Source organism: Schistocerca cancellata, chromosome 7 (genome assembly GCF_023864275.1).
Source record: "Schistocerca cancellata isolate TAMUIC-IGC-003103 chromosome 7, iqSchCanc2.1, whole genome shotgun sequence".
NCBI lineage: Eukaryota > Metazoa > Arthropoda > Insecta > Orthoptera > Acrididae > Schistocerca > Schistocerca cancellata.
In genome coordinates, this window is record NC_064632.1 from 560,581,463 (window position 1) to 560,608,252 (window position 26,790).

At 44.1% G+C, this 26,790-nt stretch overlaps 1 protein-coding gene across 1 annotated transcript in view; it reads left to right on the forward strand.

Moving 5' to 3' along the window:
* The window catches only part of LOC126092904 (uncharacterized), a 930,835-nt gene that overhangs the window by 775,228 nt on the left and 128,817 nt on the right, over positions 1-26,790 (forward strand). The window contains exon 5 of the mRNA XM_049908633.1: positions 10,596-10,779. Coding sequence (XP_049764590.1) covers positions 10,596-10,779 — 184 coding nt within the window. The remainder of the gene's footprint in view (positions 1-10,595; positions 10,780-26,790) is intronic.

Here is a 26,790-nt window from a genome sequence, read left to right on the forward strand (position 1 = left end):
CATCCAAACCGTCATCGAACCCATCGTTCTACCATTCCTAGACCGGCAAGGGAACTTGCTGTTCCAACAGGACAACGCACGTCCGCATGTATCCCGTGCCACCCAACGTGCTCTAGAAGGTGTAAGTCAACTACCGTGGCCAGCAAGATCTCCGGATCTGTCCCCCATTGAGCATGTTTGGGACTGGATGAAGCGTCGTCTCACGCGGTCTGCACGTCCAGCACGAACGCTGGTCCAACTGAGGCGCCAGGTGGAAATGGCATGGCAAGCCGTTCCACAGGACTACATCCAGCATCTCTACGATCGTCTCCATGGGAGAATAGCAGCCTGCATTGCTGCGAAAGGTGGATATACACTGTACTAGTGCCGACATTGTGCATGCTCTGTTGCCTGTGTCTATGTGCCTGTGGTTCTGTCAGTGTGATCATGTGATGTATCTGACCCCAGGAATGTGTCAATAAAGTTTCCCCTTCCTGGGACAATGAATTCACGGTGTTCTTATTTCAATTTCCAGGAGTGTACATCCATAAAAACCCTTGAAAAATTGTTTCTGTGTGTTTCAGAGAGTGAGAAGGTGCGTAAAAATTGGTTGCACTGTACTGGCGAAATGCCACCACGTCGATGCCGAAGTTCTTTTACTTACTTCAAAATGCCCTTTACTCTAAACATTAACTTACCCCCGAAATACGCTTTCCCACTGTTACGAAGGATAGCGTCTAACGACGAACTTAAAGTCTTAACAAAAATTGTCATTGTAGCTCTTTCTTTGCCCATTATTGGAAGCTCGGTTGACAGAGTGGTGAACTCTTGAAGGTTAACAGACGATAGTTGTAGGTCCCTGGTTCGAATCTGGCCTGCAACCATGTTATACATTATTTATAAAACAAATCGACGGTACTTTCATATGAAAACCATATCACAACTACAAAACGTCACCTCACCGATTGGAAACAGAGTATTCTAGTGTTTTCCTTGGTGTTTGCATGCGCTTACATTTGCGATAACTCTTCACACACATCATGTTCAAAAAGATATTTTCTATTTAATGTGACCACAAACTTTTTACTCTATTAGAAACTATATATATATATATATATATATATATATATATATATATATATATATATATATATATATAATGAGGTGAAGTTAAGCTGGTAAGCGCAGGCCGGTGTGGCCGATCGGTTCTAGTTTGGAACCACGCGAACCCTACGGTCGCAGGTTCGAATCCTGCCTCAGGCATGGATGTGTGTGATGTCCTTAGGTTACTTAGGTTTAAGTAGTTCTAAGTTCTAGGGGACTGATGGCCTCAGATGTTAAAAAGTCCCATAGTGCTCAGAGCCATTTGAACCAAGCTGATAAGCAAAGCAGACACAGTTATCCTAAGTTGTCCATTCTTAGGGTAAAATCAATATGAAGCTATATACAATACATCCCACAACTGAAACAAGTGCTACAATGAGTTGTTGCTAACGCTATTTTCTTATTTCGTGTAAAACTTTTAAAGAATTATGACCCTTCCAGGATTCGAACCCACGTTCTTCTTAGCCCCAGTTACAGGCTCTGTCCGTTGCGCCACAGTGTCCGTGTTTCTGGCCGGACCTATGTTGAGTATCTTGTATAGCAGAAATGGCCACTAACATTTGCCAAGAATGGTCTGAAGATGAATCGTAATGATTTGAAACCGGTAGCGGTACCTTTTGACTAAAGGAACTGAAAATAAATTTGTGGCTGGTTACTGTCTCAACACCATCAACATCAGTTTTATTGTGTTTTGAGTAGACAGCAGTAGCCGCCCGAGACACAAGCAGCAACAGGGAGGTAACCGATATTGTGACTTTCATGAGTTCCTAGCATGGAGCGAATTTTATAATATGATCTCCGTGCTTTAATAGTTTAGTTTCTGCGTGTTTATTTAATATCTAATAGCCACAGTTCTCGCATTTTAGTTTGCGTCGGAAAGTAAATCAATTTTGTGACATATTAAAGTTCCTAATCAGGGGCGAATTATTCAGTTTCACCTAAGTGCTCCGCTAGTTAGGTTTTTGAATCTCTGCGTGTAAATATAATTTATTAGAGACAGTTCTTGCGTTTTCGTCACGCTCTACAGTACAGTTGCGCAGCACGTGCTGATAGTCAGTTTATCTCCATAGTTTAGTTTCACACGATCTTTAGTATGAACAGTGACTGCGACTCTTATGTGCGAATTAGAACCGAGTTGGTGACACTTCGCTGTCAGCTTCAGGCTGTGATGGCTTCGGTTACACAGCTTGAGGCTGCAATGGATGGGCACCACTGTTGAGGGCCGGCCGTAGGGATCCAACGGACGTCCAACACGGCCGAGTCCTCCGATCGGTCCTCACCGGTGGACAGCCCAGTTACTGCTCTCACTGAGGCTGACCCCTCACCTGTGGTGGAGTGGGAGCAGGCGGCGAAAGACTTCCCAGGAGGCCGAACGTAAGGCCTCCCCGGTTTGTCTGACAATGTTCCAGATGCTGTCTGTGGCTGACTCTGTCACTGAGCCAGATGCTGTCGCCTGTCCTGTTTCAGAGGAAACCACTCAGCCTGCAAGATCTGGACTATCGCAGAGGGTGGGACGATTGATTTTTGGGAGCTCCTACGTTAGGCTCGTTATAAGGCCCCTTAGGGACTTGGCTGACAAGAAGGGTAAGAAATCCAATGTGCACTCCGTGTGCATACGGGGTGGAGTCACTCCAGATGTGGAAAGGGTCCTCCCGGATGCCATGAAGAGCACAAGTTGCAACCAACTGCACATGGCTGCCCACGTCGGTACCAATGATGTGTGTCACTTTGGATCAGAAGATATTCTCTCTGGTTTCGAGCGGCTGACAGAAGTGGTAAAGGCTGCCAGTCTTGCTTGAAAGCGCAGCTGACCATTTGCAACATAGTCGACAGGACCGATAGCGGACCTCTGGTACAGAGCCGAGTGGAGGGTCTGAATCAGAGGCTCAGACGGTTCTGCGACCGTGAAGGCTGCAGATTCCTCGACTTGCGCCAAACGGTGGTTGGGTTTCGGTTTCCGCTGAATAGGTTAGGTGTCCACTATACGCAGGACGCGGCTACACAGGTAGCAGGGGCTGTGTGCAGTGGACTGGACGGTTTTTTTTTTTGTGTTAGAGGGTCTCGGAAAAGCACATGAAGGGCTTCAGCCACAAAGCGTGCAGGTCGAACACAGGAAGAACATAGGAACCATAGGTATAACAGTTGTAAATCGTCGTAGCTCTGTTGGGAAAATACCAGAGCTCCAAGAGCTAAAATGCACTGATGCTCAAATCGTTATAGGCACTGAAAGCTGGCTAAAGCCAGAGATAAGCTAAGCCGAAATTTTTGCGAAGAACCTAAATATTTTCCGAAAGGATAGGCTAAACACGTTTGGCCGTGGCGTGTTTGTTGCTGATAGAAGTAGTTTATCTTGCCGCGAAATTGAAGTAAATAATTCCTGTGAGTTAGTATGGGCAGAGGTCATTGCTGGCAACCGGAATAAAATAATAAGTAGATCCTTTTACCGACCTCCCAATTCAGATGATACAGTTGCTGAAAGGTTCAAAGAAAATTTGAGTTTGATTTCAAACACGTACCTGACTCATACAGTTATAGTTGGAGGTGACTTTCATTTACCCTCGATATGTTGGCGAAAATAGATGTTTAGTTCTGAAGGTACACATAAAACATCATCCGAAATTGTGCTAAAAGCATTCTCTGAAAATTATTTTGATCACTTAGTTCATGAACACATGCGAATAGTAAACAGTTGTGAAAGCACACCTGACCTCTTATCAACAAATAATCCTGAGTTAATAACGAGCATTCAGGGATTAGTGAACACAGGTTTTGCGTAGCGAGATTGAATATTGTAACCCCCAAATCGTCCATAAATAAACGAGAAATATACCTGTTCAAAAAAGCAGACAAAAATTCACTTGACGCCTTCCTGAGAGACAATCTCCACTCCTTCCAAATTAATAATCCAAGTGTAGACCAGATCTAACTTGAACTTAGAGAAATAGTATCGGCAGCAGTTGAGAGATTTATACCAAATAAATTAACAAAGGACAGAGCTGATCCCCCTTGGTACACAAAACGGGTCAGTACACTGTTGCAGAAATAACGAAACAAACATGCCAAATTCAAACAGGCGTAAAATCCGCAAGATTGGTGATCTTTTACAGAATCTCGAAATTTAGCGCGGACTTCAATGCGAGGTACTTATAACAGTTTCCACAACGAAACTTTGTCTCGAAACCTGGCAGAAAATCCAAAGAGATTCTGGTCGTATGTGAAGTATGTTAGCGGCAAGAAACAATCAATGCCTTCTCTGCGCGGTAGCAATGGAGATACTACCCAAGACAGTGCTGCCAAAGCAGAGTTATTAAATACAGCCTTTCGAAATGCCTTCACAAAAGAAGACGAAGTAAATATTTCTGATTTCGAACAGCTGCCAATACGAGGAACGTAGAAGTAAATATCATCGGAGTAGTGAATCAACTTAAATCACTTAATAAAAGCAAGTCTTCTGGTCCAGACTGTATACCAATTAGGTTCCTTTCAGAGTATGCTGATGCATTATCTCCATACTTGACAGTCATATACAACCGTTCGCCGGACGAAAGATCCATACCCAAAGACTGGAAAGTTGCACAGGTCACACCAGTATTCAAGAAAGGTAGTAGGAGTAATTCAATTAATTACAGACCCATAGTATTAACGTCGATATGCAGCAGGATTCTGGAACATATATTGTGTTCGAACATTATGAATTACCTCAAAGAAATCGGTCTATTGACACACTGCCAACATGGGTTGTGAAACGTAACTAGCTCTTTATTCGCATTAAGTGATGAGTGCTACCGACAAGGGATTTCAGATCGATTCCGTATTTTTGGATTTCCGGAAGGCTTTTCACACTGTACCACAGAAGCGGCTTATAGTGAAATTGCGTGCTTATGGAATATCGTCCCAGTTATGTGACTGGATTAGTGACTTCCTGTCAGAGAGGTCACAGTGCATAGTAACTGATGGAAAGTCATCGAGTAAAAAAGAAGTGATTCCTGGCGTCCTCCAAGGTAGTGTATAGGCTCTCCATTGTTCCTGATCTATACTAACGACATAGGAGACAATCTGAGCAGCCGTGCCGGCCGGAGTGGCCGAGCGGTTAAAGGCGCTACAGTCTGGAACCGCACGACCACTACGGTCGCAGGTTCGAATCCTGCCTCGGGCATGGATGTGTGTGATGACCTTAGGTTAGTTAGGTTTAAGTAGTTCTAAGTTCTAGGGGACTTATGACCACAGCAGTTGAGACCCATAGTGCTCAGAGCCATTTGAACCATTTGAGCAGCCGTGTTAGGTTGTTCGCAGATGACGCCGTCGCTTATCGACTAGTAAAGTCATCAGAAGATCAAAACAATCTGCAAAACGATTTAGAAATTGGCAGTTGACCCTAAATAACGAAAAGTGTGAGGTCATCCACATGTGTGCCAAAAGGAAGCCGTTAAACTTCGGTAAAACGATCAAATATAAAGGCCGTAATTTCAACTAAATACCTAGGAATTACAATTACGAACAACTTAAATTGGAAGGAACACATAGAAAATGTTGTGGGTAAGGCTAACCATAGACCGTGTTTTATTGACAGACAGAAAATGTAACAGATCTACTAAGGAGACCGCCTGCACTACGCTTGTCTGTCCTCTTTTAGAATATTGCTTCACCGTATGGGATGCTTACCAGATAGGAGTGACATAGTATATCGATCAAGTTCAGAGAAGCTCAGCACGTTTTGCATTATCGCGAAATATGGGAGAGAGTGTCACTGAAGGATTTGGGTTGGACATCATTAAAAGAAAAGAGTTTTTCGTTGCAACGGAACCTTTTCAGGAAATTGCAATCACTAACTTTCTCCTCCGAAGGCGAAAATATTTTGTTGACACCGATCTAGATAGGGAGAAAGGATCAGCACGATAAAATAAGGGAAATGAGACCTCGTACTGGAAGATATAGGTGTTCGGTCTTTCCGTGCGCTGTACGACATTGGAATAATAGAGAATTGTGAAGGTGGTACGAAGAAACCTCTGACAGGTACTTAAATGTGATTTGCAGAGTATCCATGTAGATGTAGATGTAGTTATTTCATGACTGGTAGTCCACAATCTAGATATACGATATGTACCCATTTAAAAAAGTTCCACACTTTCTTAGTTTTGAGCGGGGTTAATGATGTCACAGGGGGAAAAGAATGTCCGTTCTTGCACATATCGCCACTCTGAGTGAGTAGAACGTAAACGCATTAACTTTCGTAAGGTTTCCACTATCACCGTTCCTAAATTCCTTCCTATTCTTAGTTAAAGGTTAGTTGTAACTGCGTTTTCCATCACTAAACAGCTAAATAATTTGCAGAAAAAGTACGTAAAAACCTAGCAACTACGGCTAACACTCCTGTAACACACGTATAGCTTCGTCTTACTCCTGGTCTGTGACGTCTCCAGAGCATCAGCCAATAACAGAGCCTTTTCGATCACCTGACCAAATCTAGATATTTAATGATTTTTAGGCCTTAGGTACATAAAAATAAGAAATATTTCGAGAGCAAGTTGACCGTAAATGCTATTTGAATCGTATAGTAACTGAAAATAACAGCAATCCGAGCCATATTTTTAACACAGGAAAATAGCCTCTTCTCTCGTCCTCATCGCAAGATCGCAGCGTCACCGCCGTAGTGTGCGGGGCTCCATTGTTTCACATGAACCCTGAAACGTGCGAGAAAATTTTGCTGAGAGCTCGCGATAAGAAATCGTTCGTGTGCATTGAGACTTAGCGTCGACTACAAGTTCAGGACCAACTGCTTGGCTGTTTCACCCCATTCTGTTTGGCACCCATCGCTCAGTCATTGTGCCTGGTACATTGATAGTAGCACTCTGTAAGATACGAGACATTTCTTCCACTGATTTCATACCCTTTGTTGTAATGACCCTCTGTAATACACTACGCCGGCCGCGGTGGTCTAGCGGTTCTGACGCTGCAGTCCGGAACCGCGGGACTGCTACGGTCGCAGGTTCGAATCCTGCCTCGGGCATGGGTGTGTGTGATGTCCTTAGGTTAGTTAGGTTTAAGTAGTTCTAAGTTCTAGGGGACTTATGATCCAAGATGTTGAGTCCCATAGTGCTCAGAGCCATTTCAACCATTAATACACTACGATCCCTGTTTGTCAGTTACTGAGAGTACCAGTTTAGCTGTGGCCGTTGCTTCGGGTTTCTACTGCACCATCACTTCACCAGTAGAAGGTTAGGATGGCTTTAGGAGGCTTAAAATGCCCCTGAATGATCTGTTAGTCTCGTGTCATGCAGTGATTAGTCGACATTGGAAGTCTATAAAATTACTTTTTTATGGTATGAATATTTATATATGTGATTGGAGAGAGAGAGAGAGACAGAGAGAGAGAGAGAGAGATGATTTTTGATTGAGATTTATAATCTTTTAAGTCGTAACTGGCTCCTGAACTTTGGTTGCTGCCTCCTTGAATGACCAGCTTCCGCACCACTTGGTGACGTATTACAATTTGGAGGAAGTTATTGTTCTTAAGTTTTAAAATATGACTTTTTTAGTTACTTGGCCGTATTGCGGATAGCTTTGAGCCCAAGTTTTCGTAGCTTTTCACACTTAAGGGACCACTGTTGTAAGTAAATAAGAACGAACAGCAATCTGCTTTTCGCGAGAAAAGGAGATTGCTTGGCACACAAACTTCCTTCAAACTACACGTCCTGCTACATCAAAATTGGTCAGTGGAGTTCAGCACCATACTATTCTGCAAGAACATAATCCAATTACTGTAATTAAGAAATTATGAGAGGTTGTTACTTATTGAATGTAAACTATAGAGAATGCATTTCTTTTCCTGTATTTTAGTGAACTTTGTACACTTACAACTCTGTCGATTGATAGACGGCAACGACAATGAAGTTTACCTCCTTTTCCAAAAACAAGATACTTCTATTCTTCACTTCCAAAAATTTGTATCCATAAATGTTTGGCAACTCTTACACATACTTAACTCGGTTTTATCACTAAAATATCAATTTTTATTAAATGTAACGATACGTTTTGAGCGAAGGCCTAGCAGCACGTCCTCTTCCCACGAGATACAGATTAACAATTCGCTTCTTTTTTTTTCTTTTTTTGGATAAATCAACTGTCTTTTTTTTTTAGAGTCCATACTCAAACATTCTCTAATACTATCGTTGCGGGGATTGAGCGTTAAAGAGTTTCTTGGTGTTCAGCTGCGTTTCACTTCACTTCAAGTACTTTTTTAATCACATTTACATATACGGTATTTACATACATTACTGAGCTTCTAAGAATAAAATCGGGCACAAATCAGTTTAAAAAAAAGCAGTGAGGCACACACAACATTACAAGTCGCTGAGCGGCGGGCTACGGCCAGCTGTACTTAACGGATTGGATGCAGCGCTTCGCAAGAAGACGAGAGCCAGTCGCCGTTCCAGCAGCGCTCCAGTGGATGGTTGTACTTTCTGACCGGTTGCTGTACTTTGCAGGAAGACGAGAGCCAGTCGCCGTTCCAGCAGCGCTCCAGCGGATCGCTGTACTTTCTGACTGGTTGCTGTACTTTGCAGGAGGACGAGAGCCAGTCGCCGTTCCAGCAGCGCTCCAGCGGATGGCTGTACTTTCTTACCGGTTGCTGTACTTTGCAGGAGGACGAGAGCCAGTCGCCGTTCCAGCAGCGCACCAGTGGATGGCTGTACTTTCTGACCGTTTGCTGTACTTTGCAGGAAAACGAGAGCCAGTCGCCGTTCCAGCAGCGCTCCAGCGGATCGCTGTACTTTCTGACCGGTTGCTGTACTTTGCAGGAGGACGAGAGTCAGTCGCCGTGCCAGCAGCGCTCCAGTGGATGGCTGTACTTTCTTACCGGTTGCTGTACTTTGCAGGAGGACGAGAGTCAGTCGCCGTTCCAGCAGCGCTCCAGTGGATGGCTGTACTTTCTGAGCGGTTGCTGTACTTTGCAGGAGGACGAGAGCCAGTCGCCGTGCCAGCAGCGCTCCAGCGGATCGCTGTACTTTCTGAGCGGTTGCTGTACTTTGCAGGAGGGCGAGAGGCAGTCTCCGTTCCAGCAGCGCTCCAGCGGATCGCTGTACTTTCTGAGCGGTTGCTGTACTTTGCAGGAGGGCGAGAGCCAGTCGCCGTTCCAGCAGCGCTCCAGCGGATCGCTGTACTTTCTGACCGGTTGCTGTACTTTGCAGGAGGACGAGAGCCAGTCGCCGTTCCAGCAGCGTTCCAGTGGATGGCTGTACTTCCTTACCGGTTGCTGTACTTTGCAAAAGGGCGAGAGCCAGTCGCCGTTCCAGCAGCGCTCCAGCGGATCGCTGTACTTTCTGACCGTTTGCTGTACTTTGCAGGAGGACGAGAGCCAGTCGCCGTTCCAGCAGCGCTCCAGCGGATCGCTGTACTTTCTGAGCGGTTGCTGTACTTTGCAGGAGGACGAGAGTCAGTCGCCGTTCCAGCAACGCTGCAGTGGATGGCTGTACTTTCTGACCGGTTGCTGTACTTTGCAGGAGGACGAGAGTCAGTCGCCGTTCCAGCAGCGCTCCAGTGGATGGCTGTACTTCCTGACCGGTTGCTGTACTTTGCAGGAGGATGAGTACCAGTTGCCGTGCCAGCAGCGCTTCAGCGGATCGCTGTACTTTCTGAGCGGTTGCTGTACTTTGCAGGAGGACGAGAGTCAGTCGCCGTTCCAGCAGCGCTCCAGTGGATGGCTGTACTTTCTGACCGGTTGCTGTACTTTGCAGGAGGACGAGAGCCAGTCGCCGTGCCAGCAGCGCTTCAGCGGATCGCTGTACTTTCTGAGCGGTTGCTGTACTTTGCAGGAGGGCGAGAGCCAGTCGCCGTTCCAGCAGCGCTCCAGCGGATCGCTGTACTTTCTGACCGTTTGCTGTACTTTGCAGGAGGACGAGAGCCAGTCGCCGTTCCAGCAGCGCTCCAGCGGATCGCTGTACTTTCTGAGCGGTTGCTGTACTTTGCAGGAGGGCGAGAGCCAGTCGCCGTTCCAGCAGCGCTCCAGCGGATCGCTGTACTTTCTGACCGGTTGCTGTACTTTGCAGGAGGACGAGAGCCAGTCGCCGTTCCAGCAGCGCTCCAGCGGATGGCTGTACTTTCTTACCGGTTGCTGTACTTTGCAGGAGGACGAGAGCCAGTCGCCGTTCCAGCAGCGCTCCAGCGGATGGCTGTACATTCTGACTGGTTGCTGTACTTTGCAGGAGGACGAGAGCCAGTCGCCGTTCCAGCAGCGCTCCAGCGGATCGCTGTACTTTCTGACCGGTTGCTGTACTTTGCAGGAGGACGAGAGCCAGTCGCCGTTCCAGCAGCGCTCCAGCGGATGGCTGTACTTTCTTACCGGTTGCTGTACTTTGCAGGAGGACGAGAGCCAGTCGCCGTTCCAGCAGCGCTCCAGCGGATGGCTGTACATTCTGACTGGTTGCTGTACTTTGCAGGAGGACGAGAGCCAGTCGCCGTTCCAGCAGCGCTCCAGCGGATCGCTGTACTTTCTGACCGGTTGCTGTACTTTGCAGGAGGACGAGAGCCAGTCGCCGTTCCAGCAGCGCTCCAGCGGGGCGTCGCTGCGCGCGCGCCTGCTGCCGTCCGACTTCGCGGAGGGGCGGCTGTCGCTCAAGTGCGCCGCTGAGGTGGCCGACATCTACTTCCAGGCGGCCGAGCTCCAGCTGGGTAGCCGGCCGGAGCCCGTCCCGCAGCGCGGTCAGTATTCCAGAGCAATTCCCTTCCTCCTCCTCTCTTCTTCTTCTGCTGCTGCTACTCTTGAAGGTTTAGGCACTTGCGCCTGTTGAGTCATCACTTTCCATACCATTTTGTTCCGGATATTCGTAGCTTCATTCTTGCTCTTGGCCGGTAAATCATGACCTGACGAGGGATTCTTTCTACATTTATACTTTGCAGAAGATATCTGAACAGGCGTAGGTACCCTAGCGCAACTTAATTCGCTGTTGAGCGGTAGGGCTGGACCAGAAGGCAAGAAAGCAGAGTTCACAGTTCAAAGCATGCATAATGTTTTAAATGAAAGTCAACAACTTAAGACGTCAGTAAGATAGCTTTTAAAAAGAAGTAAGAAACACAAAAACTAGTCGAATATTAATGACGAAATGAGATCAGCAATTGACGTCAGCAAAAGAGTTTAACACAATTAAAAAGCTAGGAAGTTTGTCAAATATGATGAGGTATCTGATGTCAGCCAAGCTGCATATTAATAATTAAAATCTTACCGTTTAGAAAAATTTTCAGTTGACTTTTGAAGATACACTACTGGCCATTAAAACTGCTACACCAAGAAGAAATGCAGATGTTAAACGGGTATTCATTGGACAAATATACTGTACTAGAACTGACGTGTGATTACATTTTCACGCAATTTGGGTGCATAGATTCTTAGAAATCAGTTCCCAGAACAACCACCTTTCGCCGTAATAACGGCCTTGATACGCCTGGGCATCGACTCAAACAGAGCCTGGATGGCGTGTACAGGTACAGCTGCCAATGCAGCTTCAACACGATGTCACAGTTCATCAAGAGAAGTGACTGGCGTATTGTGACGAGCCAGTTGCTCGGCCACCATTGACCAGACGTTCTCAATTTCATTACCTTCCTCAGTAGGGTGAGACGGAGGAATATCTTCTTCTCTCCAGGGATTCCCACTTGATTTCATGTAGAGTTTCTATCATACTCGCTTACTGGTCGAACCTACCGGTAACAAATGTAACAGTACGGCTCTAAATTGCTTCGATGCCTTTCTGTTACCCACCATGGTGGGGTCCTAGTAGTTAAGTGTTCTGAAAGCAGTGTTCTTTATATTTGAGCTACACTTGCGTAGAAATTTTCCAAATAATAGCGCAAAAAAATGAGGGTCCATTTGTGAAACATCGCCAAATCTGAAGATTTACATTCACCTCAAAGGTGACTACTATCTTTCTCTTTATAAAGCAAAAGAATGGCGCCTGCGACGTCATTGCCGGCCAACAGCAAGTTGTCGACGCATGCGAGAGAAAAGTCAGAGCTCAGAAATTCACAAAAAGCGTAACGTGGCTTAAAGAGGTTATATTGATATCAATATTTCGCCTAGATTCTGCCCAACGATAAGTCTTTCGAATGTGCCGAAATTTAGCTGTTTGAAGTTTTCGTGGAGCCCGAGGGTGATAACGAATGGTGCCACACTTTTACACCATTACAGAGGAAGCATGTACGTCACCTTTGAGGTAAATTTGAAATTTCTTCGTCGCAGTGGAGGGAAATGATGGTGTTCCAAAAAAGTGACCCATTAGTTGTTTTGCGCAGCATTCCTTCTGCCTGCAAACATTCGTACGCGCCTTTGTCACTTTGTAACATTAAGCTTATATATGTAAGCGACGTTATTGTGTAAGACAGGCCATGAGGTACCAACACAACAGACCTCGCGCCTGTACTGCACAGATAATTAGAATACTTAACAGAATATTTGGAGATGGTTTGATCTGTTGTTTCCTTTTTTTTCGTCCCTCCACTAATTCCCCTCCTGTGCCAATCTTCTCGTCTCAGAGTTTCGTTTGAAACCTAGTCCTCGATTATTTGTTGGTTGTGTTCCAATCTCTGTCTCCCTCTACACTTTTACCAGTTATTCCCTATTGTAATAACACGTGTACTGTCATCCTGTCAGTGCTCCTTTCCCCTCCAATTCTGCAGGGAACCTCCTCATTCTTCTGTAGCACCACACTTCGAAGGCCTCGATTCTCTTCTGTTCTGCTTGTTCCCACAGTCTCACTGCAGTTCGGTTCTGTGCTCCAAACGTACATTCACAGAGATTTTTACCTCAAATTGAGGCCTGTCTTTGATACCAGCATACATCCTTTGTGAAGGAATGTCCTTTTTGCCAGTGCAGGTCTTCTTTTTTATGTCCGCCTTGCTGGGTCCGTCATGTCAATGGGTTATTTTATTTTTTAGGTAGCAGAGTTCCTTAACTTTGGCTGCTTTGTCATCCACATTTCTGTCGTTAAGTTCCACGTTGTTCTCATCTCTGCTACTTCTCATTATTTTCGTCTTCCTTCGATTTACTCTCAGTCCATATTATGTACTCATAATACTCTACATTCCATTCAGCAGATCCTGTAATCCTTCTTTCATTGAATACAGCAATGTCACTGCTATCCTTTCATCCTGAATTTTGATTTTATCCTTGAACCTCTGTTTTATACATCTCATTGCCGGCCGTTGTGGCTAGAGCGGTTCTAGGCGGTTCAGTCTGGAATCGCGTGACCGCTACGGTCCTCGGTTCGAATCCTGCCTCTGGCATGGATGTGTGTGATGTCCTTAGGTTAATTAGGTTTAAGTAGTTCTAAGTCTAGGGGACTAATGACCTCAGATGTTAAGTCCCATAGTGCTCAGAGCCATTTGAACCATTTATACATCTCATTGCGTTTCGGTGTTTAGATTGAATAGCAGGGGCGAAAAACTACATTCTTGCCTTACATTCTTTTGAATCCTAGCACTTCGTTCTTGTTCTCTATTAGTTCTTGTACATATTGTATATAACCCGTCTTTCCCTGCAGGTTACCACCATTTTTCTCAGCACATCGAACATCTTGCACTATTTTACATTTTGGGACGCTTTTTCCAGGTCAACAAATGCAATGAATGTCTTGATGTTTCTTCAGTTTTGCTTCCGTTATCAACCGCAACGTCTGAGATTCTTCTCTGGCTGCCTTTACTTTTCCTAAAGCCAAACAGATCCTCAATTTTCTTTTCCTTTCTTCTGTATATTATTCTTGTGAGCAGCGTGCTTACATGAACTGTTAAGCTGATTGTGCGATAATTCTCGCACAAGTCAACATTTGCTACCATATGAATTGTGCGGATGATGTTTCTCTGGAAGTCTGATGGTAAATCATCAGTCGCATCATTGTTCACACCAACGTGAACAGTCGTTTTTTATTGCCATTCTCCTAATAAATTTAGAAATTCCGATGGATTGTTATCAATTCCTTCCGCCTTATTTAATCTTAAGTCTCCCGAAGCTCTTCTAAACCTCTTATCTGTGGTCTCCTGTTTCTTCTTCCATCACGTCATCAGACAAATTTTGCCTCCCTTAGAAGCCTTCAATGTATTCTTTTCATCTATAAGCCCTCTCCTCTGCAAGTAACACTGGTATTTCCGTTGCACTCTTAATGTTGTTGCCCTTGAATTTAACTTCAGCGAACGTTGTTTTGACTTTTCTGTATGCTGAGTCCGTAACTCCGAAGATCATTTCTTTTCTGATTTCTTCACATTTTTCAGGCAGCCACCTCACGCTAGCTTGCCTGTGCTTCCTATTTATTTAATTCGTAAGTGACTTGTTTTCCTGTAATCCTGAATTTCCCTGAACATTTTTGCACTTCTTTCTTTCGTCGAACAGCTGAAGTATTTCTTCTGTTACCCACGGCTTCTTCGCAGTTGCCTTCGTTGTATCTACTGTTTGCTTTCCAACTCCTGTGAATATCCTTTTCTGAGATGTCCATTATTCTTCAACTGAACTGCTGACTTAGTATTCACTGTCGCAGTATCTATAGCCTCAGAGAACTTCAAGCGTATCTCTTCATTTCTTAGTACTTCTGTATCCCAATTATTTGCGTATTGATTCTTCCTGACTAATCTCTTGAACTCCAGCCTACTCTTCGTCACTACTACATTGTGATCTGAGCCTATACCTGTTCTTTGGTTGTTGTTGTTGTTGTGGTCTTCAGTCCTGAGAATAGTTTGATGCAGCTCTCCATTTACCGTCCATGTTTCACTTCCATACATGGCTACACTCCATACAAATACTTTCAGAAATCACTTCCTGACACTTAAATCTATACTCGATGTTAACAAATTTCTATTCTTCAGAAACGCTTTCCTTCCCATTGCCAGTCTACATTTTATATCCTCTCTATGTCGACCATCATCAGTTATTTAAGTGTCTCATTTCCTAATCTAATACCCTCAACATCACCCGACTTAATTCGACTACATTCCATTATCCTCGTTTTGCTTTTGTTGATATTCATCTTATATCCTCCCTTCAAGACACCATCCATTCCGTTCAACTGCTCTTCCAAGTCCTTTGCTGTATCTGACAGAAATACAATGTCATCGGCGAACCTCAAAGTTTTTATTTCTTTTCCATGGATTTTAATACCTACTCCAAATTTTTCTTTTGTTTCCTTTACTGCTTGCTCAATATACAGATTTAATAACATCGGGGAGAGGATACAACCGTGTCTTACTCCCTTCCCAACCACTGCTTCCCTTTCATGTCCCTCGACACTTATAACTGCCATCTGGTTTCTGCACAAATTGTAAATAGCCTTTCGCTCCCTGTATTTTACCCCTGCTACCTTTAGAATTTGAAAGAGAGTATTGCAGTCAACACTGTCAAAAGCTTTCTCTAAGTCTACAAATGCTAGAGACGTAGGTTTGCCTTTCCTTAATCTTTCTCCTAAGATAAGTCGTAAGGACAGTTTTGCCTCACGTGTTCCAGTATTTCTACGGAATCCAAACTGATCTTCCCCGAGGTCGGCTTCTACTCGTTTTTCCATTCGTCTTTAAAGAATTCGTGTTAGTATTTTGCAGCTGTGGCTTATTAAACTGATTGTTTACGTCTTATAATTAATGTCTTATTTCGGAATCTCTGCCTGATGATGATGTAATCTAACTGAAATCTTCCAATATCTCCCAGCCTTCTCCAAGTATACCTCATCCATTTGTGATTCTTTAACAGAGTATTCGCTGTTAATTACTGTCTCGTTCCTACCATCAAGCCCTTATTCTCCCGTGGCACTTTCTTCTACTCCTTTCCCTACAACCGCATCCAGTGCCCCATGACTAATATCTGAAGAAAAATTAAGACAATAATTCTCCTACAAAACACTGAGGACCGCCAAAGATGAACTGCCGTTTATCATGTTCCTGTTTTCTCATAGATCTAGATGAAATAGAACCGCAGTATTCTCTATTTAAAACCAATCATCGCACCAGTGCACAAAACTTAGGGATGAAAATAGCTTTCGCACGATGCGTTACTGCTAAGTAAAATAAGAAGATGGAACTAGGACTATACGCAGAAAGAACTGCTACTGTCTAGTACAGAAGGTAACTAAAAGAAATATTCAATGAGAGGAAGAGAAGTGATGCTACTGTTTTAAAGACATACTGCTAGATTTTTAAGACGTAATTACGCTGAAGTCATTGGGCTTTATGATGACCTCCTGGACATTATGAAAGGCGGGACATGGATCTTAAAAGGATGCGTGATCATCATGGACGGCAACCCTCGCCCTATTATTGTACGCCCAGCATTGTCGAGCGGGATCGTTTTGGTGGTCCAGGCTCTGTGGTCTGAGAACGCATAATGCTACAGTGGCGCAACGACCACCATAACTTTGAACGCTGTACACCCACCGGTCAACCGGGCTTTTCAAGCGTTCATTTGGCCTTGACTTCATTTTTAGAATTATGTATCTCAGTCGATAAAAACGAAACCCTTACAGGATCACTTTGTGGTCCGTCTGTCTATTGAGCTGTTAAGACCTATTTTCTCAGAAACATTCTGTTTGGTCATCCTGTTTTGCGAAGTTTATAAAAAACGAAACTCCACAAATTACTGTAATATGATACGAATAACTTACTGACACCCCAAAATCACGTTTTTAAAAATCAAGGAATCGATTTTAACCGAAAATATGTTCACTTCTTACAGTCTTCAATAAACAAAAACCCAGTGATGATGACAGAGAGGTGCAGAGACATGTTTGGGTAAAAAGAAAGAAAAGCTGTGTTTGCAAAATGGCGGAACCCATATAATACAATGTGAGTTTGTTTAATACCTTAACAGTTTTAACTGTCTTGAAAATGAAAATAACTTATATTTCAAAATCGTTTTTGAAAACATTTTGTCTTAATTTGCTGCCAGTCCTGATAGTTGTTGTGCAGTGGAGTAAAAATGTAGCAGATAAACACTTAAATACGGTAATGATATGACTTTTCCCAATGCAGTGCTGTTAAATTTCAACAGAATATTTGTTCCTAGGTACAGGACCATGTTGTACCACGAAACATTTTTTTCACATTTGAAAAATCCCTACTCTTCTGGAGTAAATTTTGCAATTTAAGAAGAAGACTGTATCACAAAAGAGTGAATACTATTATTTAAAAATGAAATAAGAAAATATATTAAACTTAAATTACAGGCCTGGCTACAGGTGAAAGTTTGAAGAGTATTGAGAGGTATTACACTCTCTCCTACTAACATTCATATCCATGGAAAGACTGTTTCATGGATCAAAGCTCTACGAAAGTCTTATGTTTGCCACTCGAGTGGTCTGAGGTATATGTCTGTCCCTAAGAGTGACTTTGGAGAAAACTATAACGAACAGGTATCAACGTCGGCAAGACGCCATTGGTTCAGCTTCTTGCTATCTCCATACATCGCATGTACACTATACTTTCCTAACTCTTATTTTTCAAGCTTTTTCAATGATGAGTCTCAATCGTGTTGGGAAAGGAATGTGCCAGTGGCCTGGAGTGGTTCAGTAGAGCCATATAAATCTGAAGCTGTAGGCTTTTAGACGTCCTAAATACGAATCCAATTCCTTATACGCTGTTGAGTCTAGCTCAGTTGTTATCACATTATATGGCAGCTTCAGTATTGGATTAGGCTCTACGCAATCTACGGATACCGTGTTGTCGGTCTTGCCAGCATATGTTCCTGCTGAGGTGTATCCCAACACTTTATGACGAACTTTTTTGACCATTTGACATGCAACAACAATGTTTCTCAGTAATTCATTATTATTACATCGTCTGACGTTGTATGGAATTGGCTTCACATTACTTCATTTCTTTGATCCCTCAAGTCGCACTTTCGCATGTCAGTGTTGATATGATTATCAGTTTATAGAATATGAAATTTTCCCACCTTTGCCTTATTTTTTTTTAAATTGATGGTGTTTGTGTACATCTCGTTTGAAAATAGGAGGCGTCACAACCAAAGTGGATGGAGATGGCAGTTTTTCACAGTTTTTATCCTGCACCATGATTCTGAAATCCAGTTACTAGTATTTCTACAGTTGAGGTATTGGATTCATGATAACGTGCACCGCAGCCACTGGAGAGCATCTTTAGTATCACTTATGGGGCATTAATAGCATTAATACAAACACTATTACCATTGTTTACGCTCGATCGTGCTTGCTGCTTCCTTTCCCTTAACTAGTCTCATTATGTAAACATTTAAAAACCAAGATGAGGAATGGGACACCCGTATTTCCCAGAAAATGCAGTATACATTCTAATACAAATTCCTCGTCTCGCCAACCAGCTACCGTAGAGTAAATACACATAAAATGTATCGTAAATTGGTCCTCCCACTTGAAGAGATGAGTATTGAACTACCTACTACCTTAAGAAAACTCAAAAGCGAGACAACAAAGGCGTCAGATTTCCTTCGCTTGCCTCTTCTGCTAGTTCTTTTCAAGACATCTGACATATATGACCGCGGCACACCTGGGCGCAATCTCCAATAACACGGACTCGCTATTTAAGGTCCTTCTGCAGGATGCTGAGCAATGTGCCGTCCCGCACGGAGGGTACTTTACGTATAGCTACTGAGTAGTGGCAACACAACGCTCCCTCACAAAAGGCTAGCTACCAACTGTTCACTGTGTAGAGAACGGCATGGGACAGTGAAGATAAAAATGGGAACCCGTTAAATGGAATGAACAGGTTAGTGAGGACCAAATACACTCCTGGAAATGGAAAAAAGAACACATTGACACCGGGGTGTCAGACCCACCATACTTGCTCCGGACACTGCGAGAGGGCTGTACAAGCAATGATCACACGCACGGCACAGCGGACACACCAGGAACCGCGGTGTTGGCCGTCGAATGGCGCTAGCTGCGCAGCATTTGTGCACCGCCGCCGTCAGTGTCAGCCAGTTTGCCGTGGCATACGGAGCTCCATCGCAGTCTTTAACACTGGTAGCATGCCGCGACAGCGTGGACGTGAACCGTATGTGCAGTTGACGGACTTTGAGCGAGGGCGTATAGTGTGCATGCGGGAGGCCGTGTGGACGTACCGCCGAATTGCTCAACACGTGGGGCGTGAGGTCTCCACAGTACATCGATGTTGTCGCCAGTGGTCGGCGGAAGGTGCACGTGCCCGTCGACCTGGGACCGGACCGCAGCGACGCACGGATGCACGCCAAGACCGTAGGATCCTACGCAGTGCCGTAGGGGAACGCACCGCCACTTCCCAGCAAATTAGGGACACTGTTGCTCCTGGGGTATCGGCGAGGACCACTCGCAACCGTCTCCATGAAGCTGCGCTACGGTCCCGCACACCGTTAGGCCGTCTTCCGCTCACGCCCCAACATCGTGCAGCCCGCCTCCAGTGGTGTCGCGACAGGCGTGAATGGAGGGACGAATGGAGACGTGTCGTCTTCAGCGATGAGAGTCGCTTCTGCCTTGGTGCCAATGATGGTCGTATGCGTGTTTGGCGCCGTACAGGTGAGCGCCACAATCAGGACTGCATACGACCGAGGCGCACAGGGCCAACACCCGGCATCATGGTGTGGGGAGCGATCTCCTACACTGGCCGTACACCACTGGTGATCGTCGAGGGGACACTGAATAGTGCACGGTACATCCAAACCGTCATCGAACCCATCGTTCTACCATTCCTAGACCGGCAAGGGAACTTGCTGTTCCAACAGGACAATGCACGTCCGCATGTATCCCATGCCACCCAACGTGCTCTAGAAGGTGTAAGTCAACTACCCTGGCCAGCAAGATCTCCGGATCTGTCCCCCATTGAGCATGTTTGGGACTGGATGAAGCGTCGTCTCACGCGGTCTGCACGTCCAGCACGAACGCTGGTCCAACTGAGGCGCCAGGTGGAAATGGCATGGCAAGCCGTTCCACAGGACTACATCCAGCATCTCTACGATCGTCTCCATGGGAGAATAGCAGCCTGCATTGCTGCGAAAGGTGGATATACACTGTACTAGTGCCGACATTGTGCATGCGCTGTTGCCTGTGTCTATGTGCCTGTGGTTCTGTCAGTGTGATCATGTGATGTATCTGACCCCAGGAATGTGTCAATAAAGTTTCCCCTTCCTGGGACAATGAATTGACGGTGTTCTTATTTCAATTTCCAGGAGTGTATGTATTGAGAGTAAACGAAAAAGGACGAGAATAGTGAATAGCGGCAGAAATAAGGGTGACGATAAAGTTGCGAGGTATGTGAGGAAAGTAATGAGACTGACAGCACTGCAAGCGATGTGGCAACTCTGTGTTGTAGTGCTTGAGTAGACTGGTGTGTTCATCCCTACCAGACCCTCAGTCCGAGTTTTAGCTCCGTACAGCCATCACGTCGTTCTTGAGAGCGCCATGAGCGAAGCTGTGTTTTTGTTGCGTGTTACGAAAATGGAACAGCGGACTTTAGAGCAACGTTGCGTCATCAGGTTTTAACATTTTAAAATGTTCGGATAATAAGTTGCCGTCTCCTCATCTAAGAAAAGATGATGAATGCAGCTAGCCGCTATCTCTGTGTAATGTCTTGTCTGTATAGACGTGTATCTGTTGCCTTTAAGATCTCTTCACCTTCATACATAAATCTATACAGTAAAGTAAGACCCTCTCCGCTCTTGGCTGATCCGTGATAAGACAGGCGAAAAATTAGACTAATGGAGGATTATTAGTATTATCTCTGTTTTCATTCGCTCTCTCTCTTTCTCTCCTTTATCTATGTACAGTTTTTAATATAATACTTCATTACGTGAAATCAGCCAAATAGGATCTTTGGTGGAGTCCTTCGTCTTGGTAATCAGCGGCTGGCTTGCTGTAAGGGATCTTTACATTTATTATTACTGTTAAACACTGCAGTCAGTCGGGAGAATCAATCTTTTGGACGATTTGTTCCTTTTACGAAAGATTGCGAATTCCAGATGTGTACGAAGCCTTTTTGGACGATCTAACACAGACTCGGTGAGTGCAGGCTGTCTTCGGCACAGCTGAAACTTCCCCACTAATTACAGGGCCAACGTGATCATCAAATGATTTAGAAAAAACTCATTCGTTCATTCACTCCAGAACAAAAAAGTCACAAACCTTATTTACGGAGGAAATTGTGTATTAAATCCATCTCCATTACATATCCAGATCTCCGGTGATTCCACGCCTTAATTATTTTCCTTTTACAGTCTCTTTCTCCTCAAACAAACCGCTAGCGGCACAAATGTTAATTGGCTCGCTTTAGCGAGAAGAAAAGCCGAATATGTATCTCTCAGAAACACGTCAATCCCTCAACAGATACTCCAGAAGCTGTCCTAGTTACCACTCTTAACAACCATGGAGAATGCATATATGCATCTCTGTTATTTCAAAGAATAAACGCACTAGAAAATACTTTGGCGTCGTCGAGCTGTCGCCGCATATATTACGAGAAAATCAGATCAGATAACTTTTCCAAAGTGAATGAATGTGGATGGTTTGATTGAAAATGATTAATTGGTGCGTGGTAGAGAGTATTTTCTGTGGGGACATTACAAGGTTTTGTGTTAACCTCGGGAAATCCGCGTGTGTGACCTTCGAAAAACTGAAACAAGCCTATGGTGAACATTCCTTAACGGGAGCACAAGTTTATTACTTTTCGCTGCCACAAATCATTTCTACGAGACCGAGAACACGTTGAGATGAACCTCACTCAGGGAGACCTTCAACTCGAAAAACCAACGAAAACGACGAATGCGTGCGTGTTTTTTGTGAGAGCAGACCGATGATGAATAATAAGGATGATGGATGACCTGTGAATCACTTTAACTGTACGTCAGTTTTGACCAAAGTTTAGCATATGCGAAAGGTTTGTGACAAAAGTGCTGAAAAACCTCATAAGCGAGCAGAAGGGCAACTGGAAGAAATGTTCGAGTCGATCTTCTTGAGCGGATTGCCGATGGCCACGAATGGTTCAGTGGTGTGGTCACAGGTGATGAATGCTGGATTTTTGAGTGCTACCCTGAGACAACGCGGCAAAGTGAGGAGTGGCAGCCTGAGACATCTCTACGACCGAAAAAAGTTTGAATGAGCAAATCAGAGATGAAAAGAACACTGATCTGCTTTTCAGACAGTAGGGGTATGTGCATAGAGAATTTATTCCTCTAGGACAAACTGCCAACCACGGGTTTTGCAAAGAAGTCATTGAAAGGCTTAGGAAAAGGAAAGTGGTGAATCCCGCGAGATCAGACATTGCAGACAATTGGATGCTAAATCATGACGACGTCCGATGACACACGGCTACTTCCAGCACGATATTTTTGACCTCAAGAGGCATTCATGTAGTTCCAATGCCCTACCTATTCACTTGAACTGATTCCTTGCGCCTTTTCCCAAAATTCAAAAATACGTTGACGTCACTTTGGGTCTCTGGAGAACATTCAAAAGATGGGAGCGACATAAAGGCCCTACCAGTTGAAGCCTTTCAGCGCAGCTACCAACACTGGCAACAAAAACTCCGCTGGTGCAAAGCTCCCAAGGGCAACTGATTTGAAGGGGACTAAATTGCTGTTTGAAAACTTCGGTGGATAAAGAATCAGTCTCATTACTTTTCTTACATAGATGCGTATCGGATAACCTCGTTGCACGCATCTTCCATTTATACATTACACCAACCGAACAGAATCTGCTGTCTCGCCCAACAGAACAACAACTGCACACGACATGCTCTGAACAAGTACTGCTCTCGACATCCTCTCAACAAGCACTCCCCACGGCAACCTCTGAACTACAACTGCCCTCGACATTCTCTGAGCAACAACTGCGCCAGTGGAGGCGACGGAATAATACTCTTTGGCGCAATCTCTGGCGCTGTGACTCAGTGTAGCCACCTTTCATATGCCTCTCCTCCACGGGTTAGAATTTGATGGTATTTTTGCCAGCATTGGTGGTGACAATACCACCAAATTCGTTCAAAAAAAAATACAGACAAAAATAAAAGATGACATTAATAAGTAAATATCACATAAATAAATACATTTTGGCTTTGCACTGACCGTTCAATAACCTAATGTATAAAATAAAGTGAGGAATACAAATGCTTGCATACATGTGATTTTACATTACAGTTTACACAAGTATTATTCAATCAATGTGGTTAAATAATTCAATCTATAGCGTCAGCAATGACGAATAGGTACAGGTAAGAGTCTCATAACATTTCTTAAAAAGTACATACACAAAAAATCATTTCATACAAATATTCACATAAAATATTTTCAGTAGTTCAATAAACAAGTAGCACTCCTCAGTGTAGTTGACAGTTCCAACAGTAACACCCAGCAATGGTCAATAGGTGCAAATACCAGACTCATAACATTTCATCAGCACTATTTAAACAGCTCCAACAGTGGCACCCAGCAATGGCAAGCAGACGCAGACACCAACAAGTGACATTATCTCAGTAGCAGCAGTTCCATCAGAGCACCCAGCAATGTTGAACAGGTGCAGACAGCAACAAGTGACATCATTTCAGTAGAAGCAGTTCCATCAGTGGCACCCAGTAATATTGAACAGGTGCAGACACCAACAAGTGACATCATTTTAGTAGAAGCAGTTCCGTCAGTGGCACCCAGCAATGTTGAGTAGGTGCAGACAGCAACAAGTGACATCATTTCAGTAGAAGCAGTTCCATCAGTGTCACCCAGTAATATTGAACAGGTGCAGACAGCAACAAGTGACATCATTTCAGTAGAAGCAGTTCCATCAGTGGCACCCAGCAATGTTGAGCAGGTGCAGACGCCAGCAAGTGACATTCTTTCAGTAGAAGCAGTTCCATCAGTGGCTCCCAGCAATGTTGAGCAGGTGCAGACACCAACAAGTGACATCATTTCAGTAGAAGCAGTTCCATCAGTAGCGCGCAGTAATTTTGAACAGTGCATGTAACAGTCCATAATAGTCACTATCACTAATTAAACAGTTCATCAGAGTTCATCAACAGAAATTAAACATTTCCAAGTGGCACCCACCAATGTTAATACGTGTAAGCACGAACAACAGTTTGAATGCACACACAATTGCTTTTACAATATTATTATCAATGCTCTTACACTAAACATACAAATTTTAATAAACACACAAATGATATCAGATAATTGTCATATTAACTATTACAAATACACAAGTATTAGTAAACCTATAATATTTATGGGTGTCAGAGCAAGCCACAACAAACAAGTAAAATAATATTTAGGAGGTAGGTCGGTACCAATCATTTGGGATTAGGAAAGGAAAACACACAAAACACACTCACTCATCTTTCATCCACATTTAAGTACTACTCTGTAATTGAATAGTGTTAACTGTGAAAATGCAATTCTGTCAAAATTTGATGTTCAGCATGTGTATCAAGTAGTAGTGGTAACAGTGTATAACAGTCAATAATAATCAGTCAACGTCATAGTCATCATACCAAGACCAATGTTTGCCAAGCCAAATCAAAATATACGGTTGCTGAACAACTGTCAGTGTGCCAATATATGCAAATACTTCCTCTCTCCAAAAAAAAGTATATACTGCTTATTGATTTAACAAAGTGTGTGTGTAGACAATCTTCCTTCTACTTGAGTGTTCTATTCTGCCATCTTCATCTTCCTAGTTCCATATAAACCAACAAAAAAATATGCTCCTCACTTACTTTACCTCTTATCCACCAAAACTCCAATAATCATTAGCATCACATAATCTTAATACTTCAATAATACCTCTTACGTCGATACATATAAACGTTATCACCAATATCATTTACCTTACCTCTTGACCACCAAAACGCCAATAATCATCAACATCACACAATCTCAATACCTCTTCAATACTTCGATACATATAAACCTTATCACCAATATCATTTCACTTCCATAACAACTCTTTCCTCTAGTCAGTCTCCTCGAAAAAGTACAGATAAAATCCTAATGCAAATTTCAATTCATCATCCCATACAATCCGAAGACACAACGTCCACACACGACCTCTGTGTAATCCACCTGACCCAAATCTTCTACTCATTATGAATTATAAAATACATTTTGGTCACCTTGTCCATCATTACATAAAAGAAATGCATACATGGCATCTAACAGCCTTTACTTTGAATAACTTTCAGTAAGTAAGTACGAGTGCGGAGTGTGAATGATAGTAATATTTCACAGTGTGTACAATACTCCAAGAATCATGGCAAAACAGAAGCAAACAGGTAGGGTATTTCTTGTGTCAAGTGTCACTTGCTCTTTCAATTGCTCACGAAAAATGCAGTGTAATAACTGCCAATGGTCTAAACCTAGAGTTGGTATTTCATGTCGTTAGCTTCCTTTCTATTAGCATAAATTTATACAGCTTCCATAAAACCTCCAGCTCATGTGACTCAATGAAGTTACTTGTACCAATGTCTTTCGTAGAATTACAGCAGTTCATTTTGTTATCTTAAAATGTAAAGCACTGAGCGAAAGCAAAACATGCAATAGCGAGTAAATATACCAGTAGAGAACAGAATGTCAACTAGTGGATGCAGTACAATCTCTACAACGAGGCTCAGCGAAGCGAACAATCTATAATTAATACCATAGTGTGACCTAAACTCCATGTTCGTACAAAGTATATCAGAATTTCTATATACCAAATTAAAGAGTAGTTATGACAACAAAACAAAAATGTGTAAATATGCAATCCATACGCAAAGTAGCAAATATACACTCCTGGAAATTGAAATAAGAACACCGTGAATTCATTGTCCCAGGAAGGGGAAACTTTATTGACACATTCCTGGGGTCAGATACATCACATGATCACACTGACAGAACCACAGGCACATAGACACAGGCAACAGAGCATGCAATATGTCGGCACTAGTACAGTGTATATCCACCTTTCGCAGCAATGCAGGCTGCTATTCTCCCATGGAGACGATCGTAGAGATGCTGGATGTAGTCCTGTGGAACGGCTTGCCATGCCATTTCCACCTGGCGCCTCAGTTGGACCAGCGTTCGTGCTGGACGTGCAGACCCGTGAGACGACGCTTCATCCAGTCCCAAACATGCTCAATGGGGGACAGATCCGGAGATCTTGCTGGCCAGGGTAGTTGACTTACACCTTCTAGAGCACGTTGTGTGGCACGGGATACATGCGGACGTGCATTGTCCTGTTGGAACAGCAAGTTCCCTTGCCGGTCTAGGAATAGTAGAACTATGGGTTCGATGACGGTTTGGATGTACCGTTCACTATTCAGTGTCCCCTCGACGATCACCAGTGGTGTACGGCCAGTGTAGGAGATCACTCCCCACACCATGATGCCGGGTGTTGGCCCTGTGTGCCTCGGTCGTATGCAGTCCTGATTGTGGCGCTCACCTGCACGGCGCCAAACACGCATACGACCATCATTGGCACCAAGGCAGAAGCGACTCTCATCGCTGAAGAAGACACGTCTCCATTCGCCCTCCATTCACGCCTGTCGCGACACCAATGGAGGCGGGCTGCACGATGTTGGGGCGTGAGCGGAAGACGGCCTAACGGTGTTCGGGACCGTAGCCCAGCTTCATGGAGACGGTTGCGAATGGTCCTCTCCGATACACCAGGAGCAACAGAGTCCCTAATATGCTGGGAAGTGGCGGTGCGGTCCCCTACGGCACTGCGTAGGATCCTACGGTCTTGGCGTGCATCCGTGCGTCGC